Source organism: Lipophrys pholis, assembly GCF_963383615.2.
Source record: "Lipophrys pholis genome assembly, chromosome: 5".
NCBI lineage: Eukaryota > Metazoa > Chordata > Actinopteri > Blenniiformes > Blenniidae > Lipophrys > Lipophrys pholis.
Window position 1 is genome coordinate 10,048,038 of NC_137628.1, and position 11,908 is coordinate 10,059,945.

An 11,908-nucleotide genomic window follows, 5' to 3' on the forward strand; every position below is an offset into this window, starting at 1 on the left:
GTTCTCCGCACCTCACACGTGACACATTCTGCTGAAAATATGGATAAAGGAGTGAAAGCTGGTTGGGAGTTTTTTAATATGAAGGTTTTCTTAGATGAAATATGCTTTATACATAAAGTTTGATTGAATGGTGACCTAGGGATTGTTGTTAAGAATTTTTTTTTTTCAATAGTAAAATAATAATATATATGTATATGCATGCATACTCACATACACATATACCCGGGGTGTCGCTACGGGTCCCCCCACAACAGTTCCAGCCACACTCAGTGGACAAACCACACACACACACACACACACACACACACACACACACACACACACACACACACACACACACACACACACACACACACACACACTTCCACTCCTCACGAAAGGTGTTGTTGAAGTTGCTTGTTTTCATCATTTGCTCAAACTCTCAAAATCATGTTCCTCTTTTGTTGTTGCCTCTTTGTTAATTCATGTTCCTGCTTCATGTTCCTGTCTAGATAGAGCTGCTCAGGCTGGTTTAATCTAGAAAATCATGTTACTGTCTAGATAGAGCTGCTCAGGCTGGTTTAATCTAATAACAGTTAGAAAGTATTTGGATCAGTGTGATAACTGCAAATAATATGTGTAGCACAACAAGGGTATTGTATGAGGAGACTACAGGTCTCTTCCTGTTGCAAGAGCAAAAACTGTTCTGGCTCCAGACGGCTCTCAATCACATAATATTGTTTGCCTAAGCTGCCGAACAAGACAAGGGCAAAAAAAAAAAAAAAAAAAAAAAAAAAAAGACAATGTTTCTTGCATTATAGGCCATTTGCGTTCTGCTAGTTATGTTTTATTTCTGTTTCTCTGTTTCAGAACCACACACTGACGTGCAAGTGATTATACATATTCAACCGTACAGTTGTGAACCCAATAAATCATCATCCAATAAGGAAATCTCGCGTGATTCTGACGGATCACCCGCTGTGAGCTCTACTTAATGATCCACCCCAGTTCTAATTCAAGGATGCCAGTCATCTTCTGCACAGACGTCACCCTGGAGAGTGATCATTTTTTCTATGATAAAACACTGACATCTGTTACACAATGTACATATATTTTACTGAACTTATTCTGTCTTGTTGATTGAGTTTTGGTTCGATGTCCTCTAACATCAGAAATAAAATCCCAGTGAACACAGAAACCTTTATTTGTTTAAAGTTATCTTGTTCATACAAACACTCCATCTGCTTTAATGGAAGTTGAATATTTGAATTGAAGCCAGTAATTAAATACTCAACAGATCAAAACAGGTCACAAAATGTGAATGCTGCCAAAGGTTGTTTCAAAGTGCATGCAGCAGACATGGAAGAGGTGAGCAGACTGTCACCAATGACTCTCCTGAGGAACACATTGAATTTAATTCAATTACTGTATCAATTTAATAGAAAAGTTGAGACTGGGCCAGCCTTCTTAACTGAAACTGGAGCTGGTTCCACATGAGAAGAGCCTGATAGCAGAAAGCTTGGCCTCCAATTCTACTGTCACACGTTTCATGGCAACCAGAGGTTGAGGTTCTCCCAGACGGCCTTCCTTCTACATGTTCACCACTCTCTGGAATCCACTGAATGAAGGATGAATGAAGGTGAAGTAAACAATTAATACAATAATAAAATAAAATAAAAACTCAAAGTGCTCAAAATCGAATAAATAATTCCGAAATACTAAAAAATATATATTATAAAAAATATTGGAAATATAATCTGACGTGAAAAAAAAAAAGCTGAGAAAGAAAAAAAACAACATTTATTTTACAATCTGCTGCAAACAGCAGGTTTGAACTCTTCAGCCTGATAAAGTTTGAAGAAGCAAAGCGAGGGGCTGCAGGCTGCATGAGAACAATGTTGTGAGGTGAGCTCTGATAGAAACCTGCTGGTTTGGGGGGAAGCTGTGGGCTGAAGATGCTTCTGACGACTCATTCCTATCAGCACTGTGGTGAAGCGTGAAGCCAGAGAAACTGAGCTCCTCCAAATGGTACAGGAAGAGTCGTTTTGTCACCAGCAAGAATATAACTGTTGTGAAGGTTTTCAGTTGTCCTCTGCAGCACCTGAATACAGTTTACTCCTTTTATCTCGTGACTGGGAGAAATCCCCCCAAAAGCTTTCGTTTCCAACCCACGTGTGTGTGTGTGTGTGTGTGTGTGTGTGTGTGTGTGTGTGTGTGTGTGTGTGTGCGTGTGTGTGTGTGTGTGTGTGTGTGTGTGCGTGCGTGCGTGCGTGTGTGTGTCCTGCTCACTTCCCGATCCCGCATTAGATCCCACCCTTCATGTTTTGCACATGTCCGTTGTGGACTCACACGCTGTTGATTCTTTAACTTGATAATGGAGCTTCCAGGATCGATCTTCTTCTTCTATTTAGGTGAGTTTTTTGTTTGCTCATCACATCGCAAACACTTGATCAGCTTCATGTCTTTGAAAAAGTGGAAATTTCTGACTAAATCAAACGGAGAAAGCAGTTTTCCGAGAAAAGAAGCTTCAGAAATGAAATAGATACTAAGAAAAGCATGATGTTTCATTTGCATTCGTTCTGTTTGATGCTCATTGGTCTTATTTATGCTCTTATATATTCCTATATGTAACGGCCCCTCGGATGTCACGCGAAGACGCACCGAGCGGAGCTTCACTATCGTTCTCTCAGTCAGTTGTGTTGATGTGAACAAGAAGGATGAATTCTTTAATAAGTCTTTGTGTGATTTAATTTTATAAGTACATTCATATATTTTTCTTGCAAAAAAAGAGTATATATTTGTTTGTATTGATTAATTAATTTCAATAAGGGAAAATCCAGCGTCGTAGTACAGACCTCTGGAGTGGCTCTCAATTCATCTCTTTACTATGAAAAACAAGTTCAGGCAGGTTGTGTTTAAAGGACAAAGAAAAAAACAGAATAAAAGTGATCTTCTGGTCACTGAAGGTTTCCGAGGCTCTGTATAGCTGTATATCCCAACTTAAAGGAGACATATCATGCTTTTAAATCCTTCCTTTTTACATATAAATCATACAGTTGTGGTCTATACAACGCGAAACTGCAATGCTTGGGTCTGAATTCCTCATTATTAGAGCTCCACAGGCCCCTTTTCAACCCCTTTTCTGATGTGCTTCTGAGAGCAACTCGTTTTGGGGCGGTCTCTTCAAATGCAAATGAGACACTTCATACCCCGCCTCCTCTCCAGGTTGCAGAGGTGATACTCGGTTCAACGTCACCCTGTTCGGCCATCTTTGTAGTTTGATAGAACAGATACAATTATCTAGCGGCGCAGAAACTTTATATTCACACATTATTTACAAAATGTCAACAAGGGAAGATTTGTCCATCCAGCCATACATGTTGGAGCCAGAGTCGGACCCGGCGGAGCGAGATGAAAATGACGATGATGCACCTACAGAACAACGTCTTCATATGGATGTAACGCAATGGTGTGTTACTATATTTACACTAACTTCTCCATCCATGCCCACTACTACAATACTGCCTGTATTACAACGACTATTTAACACAGAAGTTACATTATAATCTAAAACGAGCACACAGCGCTAACATATGAAGACGGTGCAACTGCTAATGCTAACAAAACAATGACAGGGACGTCTTATCATCACACTTTTTAGCGTTATATACAGCTTACCGAAGTGCTCTGTTCGTCGTCTCCATAGATAGAAGGAACTGACCGCTCAATCAGACCAAGTCTTTCGGCAAATCCTTCTTTATACTGGCGGAGGTTGCTGAAGCAGTCGTCCTTAAAGTGATTCGCGCACACAAAAATGACCTTACCCACAGATGTGGGTACATTTCTGTGAAAAATAAAACTCAACCAGGCACTTCGAAAAGGTTCTGATGCTGGGAGACGGTGTAACGAAGCTTGTGGGTTACTACATCCAACAACCGAACATTTCGACTTATCCTCTCGTAACTTCGGTTGGACTACAAAACCGCAGCGAGAAACAAAAATGGCGGATTGCTCGAAATGTCGATGTCCTAATTTGGCAGTTCCGCTGAGAATACTGTGACGTCATTGTTCAAAAAACGTAATAGAGAATAGAAAAATCGAAACCGATCGCAAAATATGACCAAAACAGAATATAAAGATATCAACGGAGCACCTGAAGAGACTACTTTGAACTTTTCTGTACTTCTAAACACTCTAAATATACAACAAAATGCATTTAAGGGCTAAAAAAGTGGATTTAGCATGATATGTCCCCTTTAAGGTTGAGGCAGCAGAATGATCATCTACAGCAGGAGCTCTCAAAGTTTTGATACCTGAGGGCCAATTTAAGAACCCAACATTGGACTGAGGGCCGCCAAAGAAAACAATGGGAAAAACAGCCCAAAACAAAATCCCATTTGTAATAATCTTAATGACCAGGTTGCATCTCTATAATTTACATTTATTGATCTGCATTCAATAATGTGCAAGAAATACATTTTAATTAATAAATGAAGCAAAACTTGAGAAAACCTTGAGAAACATTTTACTGCACGAATTCCAAAACGGGGTTTTCTGCCCTCTACAGTCAAACTTGGGATGCCAGGACACACTTTTAAAAGAGATTATTAATCTCAATGTGGTTCTTCTGACTAAATAAAGGCTAATGAAAATGAATAACATTCCATTTCAGAATATGTAAAAAAAAAGATTTAGACCAGCCATTCAGTCTCAGGGCCTGTCCACACGTTCTATCATCCACACGGCGCTGCGCTTTAGAAGCCCAAAAAAGTAGTTTTTTTTTAACATGGGTTGTCGCTTGGGGAAATTCTAAAACGCCTGATCGGCTTTGTGGTGTGGAGGGGCGAGACGCACATCTGTTTTCCACAGATGTGCGTCGTCTATGAGGAGGAATCAACTTCTATGTTTTCCGTGTCTTCTTCTGCATTTTTGGTGTATTTGGTGAGTCACAGCGCACCTAAAGGCCACACCAGCAATTACCGCTTATCCCTAAACCAAACCTATAGATGTCGTCAAAGACCATGAAACAGAGATTGAGCCTTTCTAAGCAATGTACACTTGGATTAAACTAGCAACTGTAATTCATGGCAGGCCACCATTGATTCATGGGCCGCACTTTGTCAGCCTCTGGTCTACAGCAGTGGTTCTCAAACTTTTTACACCGATTACCACCCAGAAAATACTTGGCTCTTCAAATACCACCAGTACGACCAACACTATACAGTAGCCTAGTAAGCCTAAGCATTCATCAAAAACAAGGCAGAGGTTTTACTCCTAAAGAGGTATATTTAAAATTGTCAGCCATTGTAAAATTTTACACAGTTAGATTAGTAACACTACGCTTAAATATAGGAGAATAAAAGACTGTACTTAAATAATGATTCAATTAAAAGCACAGAAAAGTCAGATAAACATTGGACTTAAATAAATGTAAAACAAACGAACAAAAAACTGTTCTTAAAGATTAAATAAAACTGTACTGTACTTATATGTTAAGTAAAGAATGTACTGTACTTGATTAAAAAAAATCAAAACAAGCTGCCTGAACTTCACACACTGCTGTATGGCTGCTTTCTGAAACAGAAACACACACACACACACACACACACACACACACACACACACACACACACACACACACACACACACACACACACACACACACACACACACACACACACACACACACACACACACACACACACACACACATCCACTCCTCATGAAAGGTGTAGGTTACAGGTTTTGCTAAAAGGAAGAGGTTTATGAGCTGCTTGCTGTGAAGGATTCAGGTTCTTCAGGTATAATCACAGAGTTGAGCAGGCAGACAGAAATGGATCAGATTTATAAGCACACCTCTTCTTCTCAAATACATCATTAAAGTTCTTTGCTCCACTTTGACCTGCAGAAGTTTACGAGGCTGATGGAGCTTTTCTGATCCAGTTCTTGTTAAATTGCAGCTAATTGTCCTTCTGATGGATGCATGTGTTTTTATTTCACAGTGATCATCTCATCTGCTGCTGATCCACTGGAGACCCTGACAGCCTCTGCAGGAGGAAACACCACTCTGCCTGAGTCTATTCAGGAGAAAGGATTTCTGTCATATGAAAGCAATACGATAGCTAAGGTGGAGGGGAAAAAACCGGTGGCGATATATGGAGAAAAGTACAAGAAGAGACTTCACTGGAACCAGAACACGGGATATTTTACTCTCACTGGGCTGCAGAAGAATGATTCTGGGATATATACAGTTGACTCTAAGGAAGGAAGAACTGTTAATGTACAGTATAAACTGATGGTGTACGGTACGTTTGATCTGTGTGTCCAGTCTGGTGATGTGTGTCTCTCTGGGTTTGTCCTGTGAGGGACTCTTGACCTGTCCTGGGTGGAACCTGCCTTCACACACAGCACTGATCAACTTTAACACCAGGAGACCCTCAACTGGGCTGATTGGTGGAGATGGTCCATCATTGCAATAATCATTCTGCTGCCATATCAGCACATTAGTTTTCGGCTTGAAGTCACTTCAGAAAACAGAATGAGTATTTTTATTGTAGCAGGAGCAACTAAATTAATGGTGCAGTTTTCATCAGGCGCCTTGTTAAAGTATTTAACTTATTAGAGTAGAAAGTAGTGTATAAATACCAAAAAACAAAGAGAACAGAATGAGAAGTATCTACATTATATCAATCTCTCTGTGAAAAAACATCCAGACATAAAACAACATCTCCATTCAGCAAGTATTACTGCAGTCTTCTCATTGTACACTATCATTATTAATCCTGTATCATTATTCAGACTGTATCCTGACTGGGATGTGATTCTCTGTGTCGTTGCTCTGCAGACTCTGTACCGACTCCTCAAGTGAGCGTATTGAACAGAAGCTCTGAGAGCTGCTCTCTGAGCTGCTCTGTGGACTCAGCTCAGGAGGACGTCACGCTCCTATGGTCCAAAGACCTGAAGATCCAGAAGAAGAGCCTCTCTGCTGCCTCTCTGTCTCTGACTTTATTCTACCAGCAGGACCTGAACTCTTCTCTTCAATGTGTGGCTGAAAACCCTGTAGAGAATAAAACAGTGTCAGTTGATGTGAGGACGTTCTGTCAACTGAACCATAGAGTCAACACCAGCAGCTCCACAGTGTCCAGACATCGTGAGTGACCTCTGACCCCGACCTGGAACAATAACTCATATTTCAAAGACTGTTTGGTGAGTTGTGGTGTTTATGTGTGATTTTAACAGATGTGATCATCATCATCATCATCCCCATCGTGTGTGGTGTCGTCTTGTTACTCTCTGTTTATACCATCTGGAGGTTTTGTCTCCAGAAGAAGTCGACAGTGGGACAGACAGAAGGCAGGTTCCTCTTCTATTTTTACTTCATCACAAAGCAAACTGACAGATCTTTATTAACTCTAAACATTCCATATTATACACATTTGCTTTGTAATGGTTTTCTAACAGTAACGTGTGTCCCCATAGCCTGTGTACGAGGCTCCAGAAGTGAAGAAAGTCATTTCCCTCACTTGCTTACTACTCCTTTAAGCAAATGTGTACACGTACAGGCGAATAAAAGATTTTCCCTTTGTGACATCAACTGGGGAATTAAACCACTCCCACTGGTATTGATACTCACTTTGACCCTCTCACGGGTAGATAAAGACTTACAAAGATTACTGATAAACTGATTATATTCAGTATAATATTCATACTGTAACAGTTGGCCTTACAGTTAGCAGGAGCTACTGGTAGCTACGTAACAACACATACGACCAAACTGAATAACATATTCAGACTTACAGTATTTTTAACACGCTATTCTGAAAAGTGACTGAAGGTCTTGAGGAGCCTCTCCTGCTGGCTCAGATTCTGGTTCAAACTGGTATGGTCGTACAACAGCATTTCTATGAGTCGTAGCAATACCTCCACTGTAAATATTACTTTGTGATACCGTGAGTGAAAACCACATCCTCTTCTAGAGAGGGGTGTGGCGTAGTCATGGACAGACAATGTACAATGAGCTGATCATTGTACAGACAGAGAAATGGCCTGTTCTCAGTAGAGCTCATTAGAGGGACTTTTAGACTGGCTGGAATTCAGGACCAGGATTTTGTTTTCTGTCCTTTTTGATATTGAACTCCCTATTTATTCTGTGTGCAGCCATGGTTAAAGGAATTTCCTTATGAGTTTAATAAAACATTTCTATTTGATTCTATTCTATTCTATTCTATTCTATACGAATCGATTCGATTTGATTCGAAATGGTCAGAAAAATGCTGGAATAGAAGGATGAAACACTAAAACCAGGTAGAAAATCAGCTGAAAATATCATCAAATGGTACAATCTCAAATTATAATTTAAACTTCATAAATGAATTTGATTTGGGGGAAAATCCCCCACAAAAAGTCTGTTTTGGTCATAAAGGTTGCAGAGCCCTGACCTAGACTCATGAGCTGCTTTCAAATCTCTGCTCACTCCTCTTTGATGGACCGTTGTGTTCTGGGTCCATCTAAGATGCTTTGGATGGACCCCCACCCCCCCAGGTTCTGCAGACCACAACTGCTTGCATCTTCTACCCATTTATAAGACTGTTTGAAAGAGGTAGTCCAAAGTAAGTATGTGGAAGTCTGGACGAATGATGCTGTACGCTCTCTATAGGAATGCTTCGACAGTACAGACTGGGAGATGTTGGAGGAATCTTGTAAGGTCTTGGATGAACTAACTGATGTTGTTTATTCATACTCAGCTTTCTGTAGAGACATGCTTATACCCAGTGAGAGAGTTCAAATACACTCTAACAATAAGCCATGGGTTAACAAATCTGTTAAAGACATTAGAATTCCACCAAGGAGGAGAATCAGATCTACAGACAGTAACCAAAAACCTTAATATAGATCTTTTAAAAGCAAATAAGCTATAAAGCTAGACTGGAGTTCCGCTCAGCCTGGTCCAGTATGAAGCACTGGAAGGATGCTGATGTTGTCCTAGTCCCTAAATCCAGCCGTCCCGACCCTGATGAGAGTTTATTATCTTGTTTTAATTGAATCTGTTTTATCCTTTCCACTGGTGTCATGATTTAGAAACCATCTCTTAAAAGGAAGGAACTCAACCAAATAATCTAATGGGTAAGCCAGCTGATCACGGAGACACAGCGAGTGATGGCTAAACAAAGCTTCATGAAGCTTCAGGAACCACTTTCTTTATTTTCTGTCTCCACCAGATGGTAATCTTGGTTGGAAGATAGAGTATGAAAGACCAGCAATGAAGTGTGCTTTCAAACGTTTTTTGAACAGACAGCGCCACCTAGTGGCTCCAGAAAATAAAGACAGTGGTTCATAAAGTATCGCTCGTAACAGCGGAGCTTACAGTCGCTGTATAACATACAGCTGCAGCGGCTGGTCAGCTCCACTTCCAATGATGACTTAGGTATATTTTCACCAACACATCAATCCATCTTTTAAAGCCTTTTAGGATTATACCTCAAAAAGACTTGCAAAATAAATGGTGCTTTTTTAAGCTCTTAGATTTTCAGTTATTGATAAATATGAGCATATCTAAACATTGATAAACCATTAACAGACGTTGACACATTTGAAACATTTTCAACACATTCCTGCTTTTGATTATTTAAATATACCTTTAACTATACAGACAATAAAGTTGATCTTATCTTAGTTTAACTTAAATGTGTTTCTTTTATTTCTTTGTAAAGCACTGTGCATTGCCTTGTGTTTGAATTGTATTCTTTTAATACATTTGCCTTGCCTTGCCTTGCCTTGCTGCAGTTTCTCTTTAAACAAGATTTAGTGCACTTTACTTTTGGGTCTTATTATTTAACGGAAGTCAGACCTGGTTGTTCCCTAATTTATTGTTTTTATTTTAATATATTTTTAACAGTTTTGTTATATTGGCATTTTAGCAGTTCTTTTAGTTATTTATTCACGTTTTAATTCTGTCAGTGAGCCTGTGAGTGCCTCTCCATGTTTTTGCTGCTTTTACTGTCCTGTGTGTTTTTTAAACGTATCAGTGCATACTGCCAGACGCTTTCTCCTGCTCGTGCAAAACGAATTACCTAACAACATCCTGATGTGCTTGACAGGAAAGTTCTTATTCTTTACAGTTTTACAAAAGCAATTTCAAAGGTTAAGAAACTTTTGTTTGTCAGTTTGTTTTAATTTAACTTCTCCTCTTCCTCTTCCTCTTCCTCCCCAGGATCGGATCTCACAGGAACCATCAAATTCTCAGCCTAACAATCTTAATGCCGTCTATGACCAGCTGGCATTTAGTCCCACAGACTGCTGAACATGTGAGACTTTAAACTGCAGCTTCCCCCCCCAGACCTGGTTACCCTTCAGTTGTGAATATCTTGAAATTCAAAAGTGAAAAAAGACAATGCCCCCTACAGGTTCGGTGTACTCATAACAGCTCTGAACCTGGTGGACTGTATATGCCTTCAAAGTGCAGATGTGTACCTGTCTGACACTTTGGTCTGATAAAAACCTTTCTAATGTCCTTGTTTGACAGCTACAGACTGTTCCTAAATTTAAATACAAACTTTCAGATAGTAGCATTAAGAGTGGACACGTTATTTATCACAAACTACTGACTGGCAAGGTAAAAGCAGTGCATCATGGTATGCAACCTGAAGCTTGTGAAATTTGGCTCTACTTCAGTAAGTAACTAATTATTTTGCAGTAACTGATGAAGTAACGAGTAATTTTCCAGGAATCCAATTTAAAAAGCAGCCACGGTCTGAGAGCTCCTCCTCCTCCTCCTCCTCCACTGCACCACCTGCTTCATCTACCTGCAGATTCATTTTATTTGGCAGATTGTTAATCTAATGGTAATTGAGATCTTTCTGATTAAATTCATGTTTTGTCCTGAAGTGTTCTGCTCTCGTCCTTATTTAGACATTGTTTTTCTTTTTTGAAGGTATTGTATTTTTATCTACATTTTATTTACAGTCACTGCCCCATAGACAGGTGGAGCTTCATGAACACTCAGAAGTTTATTAACAGTCAAAGCTTCACATTCAGAGCTATCCCTTCATAAATACCCGAGCTACCTCTACATGGCGTCTTTTGAAAAGATTAACGACTCAAACAAACAAAAAAAATACATTTGTGGGGCTTCAAGTTTTCATGGACTGAGCCTGATTTTACTCATAGAGAAATATTAATACACATTTCACACACTTACCTGTGGAAAACTTTACAGATTTACATAGCTTTTCATCCCTGAGGTTTCCCGCCTGCTCCTCTAAAGCCACGAGGAGTAAAATCCCCTCAGAAACGAGTGTAAGAAACAAAGATAACTCTGGATGTGTGTGCATGTGGGTCAGTGTTGTTCTGTTAACTTATCACATCAAATGGTCCATTCATGAATGTTCTCCTCAGTCGACTTTGTGGAAGGTCCCACCAAACACTCAACATGATTTACATGTTTTTTTAGGCTAAATCTGATCGTTCCGTCATAGTCTGGATTTAGCTCAAATATAGTCATTGAAATTAGGTATTTATAGGTGCGTCCAATGTAGTCTAAATTGATCCCAAATAGGCTTATAGCCATTGAAATTGGGGTATTATTGGACCGTCATTGAATTGTCCAATAACGCCACACAGTGGTTAGGGCTCCCGTCTCACAGCGAGAAGGTCATCGATTCAAATCCAGTTGGAGCCTTTCTGTGTGGAGATTGCATGTTCATCACCTTGTGGGATTCTTCTGGGTACTCCGAACTCCTCCCACAGTCCACAATCATGCATGTGAGGTAAAGTGTGACCCTGAATTGCCCCTAGGTGTGAGTGCGTTTGGTTGTCTGTGTGTCCTGTGATGGACTGGCGACCGATAAAAGACGTTGTTTCACTTTTCAAACAAACTTTGACACAGTTTAGACGGGAGGCAAAGGCGTCTTTTCAACAGCTTTTAAATGAT

General features: G+C 39.9%; 1 protein-coding gene across 2 annotated transcripts; it reads left to right on the forward strand.

The window, feature by feature from the left end:
• Window positions 1–2,291: 2,291 nt before the first annotated feature.
• LOC308110392 (SLAM family member 5-like) lies at window positions 2,292–10,858 on the forward strand. 2 transcript variants are annotated; one of them, XM_080464648.1, is made up of 6 exons: window positions 2,292–2,390; window positions 5,982–6,284; window positions 6,824–7,129; window positions 7,219–7,332; window positions 9,058–9,102; window positions 10,190–10,858. In XM_080464648.1, exons 1-5 carry the CDS (start codon window positions 2,354–2,356, stop codon window positions 9,069–9,071), a joined length of 774 nt encoding a protein of 257 aa, XP_080320774.1. In that variant the 5' UTR covers window positions 2,292–2,353; the 3' UTR covers window positions 9,072–9,102; window positions 10,190–10,858. The 2 variants fall into 2 exon arrangements, with proteins under 2 accessions (XP_080320774.1, XP_080320773.1); XM_080464647.1 differs by lacking the exon at window positions 9,058–9,102 and having other exon boundaries at window positions 2,294–2,390.
• The last annotated feature ends 1,050 nt before the right edge of the window (window positions 10,859–11,908 follow it).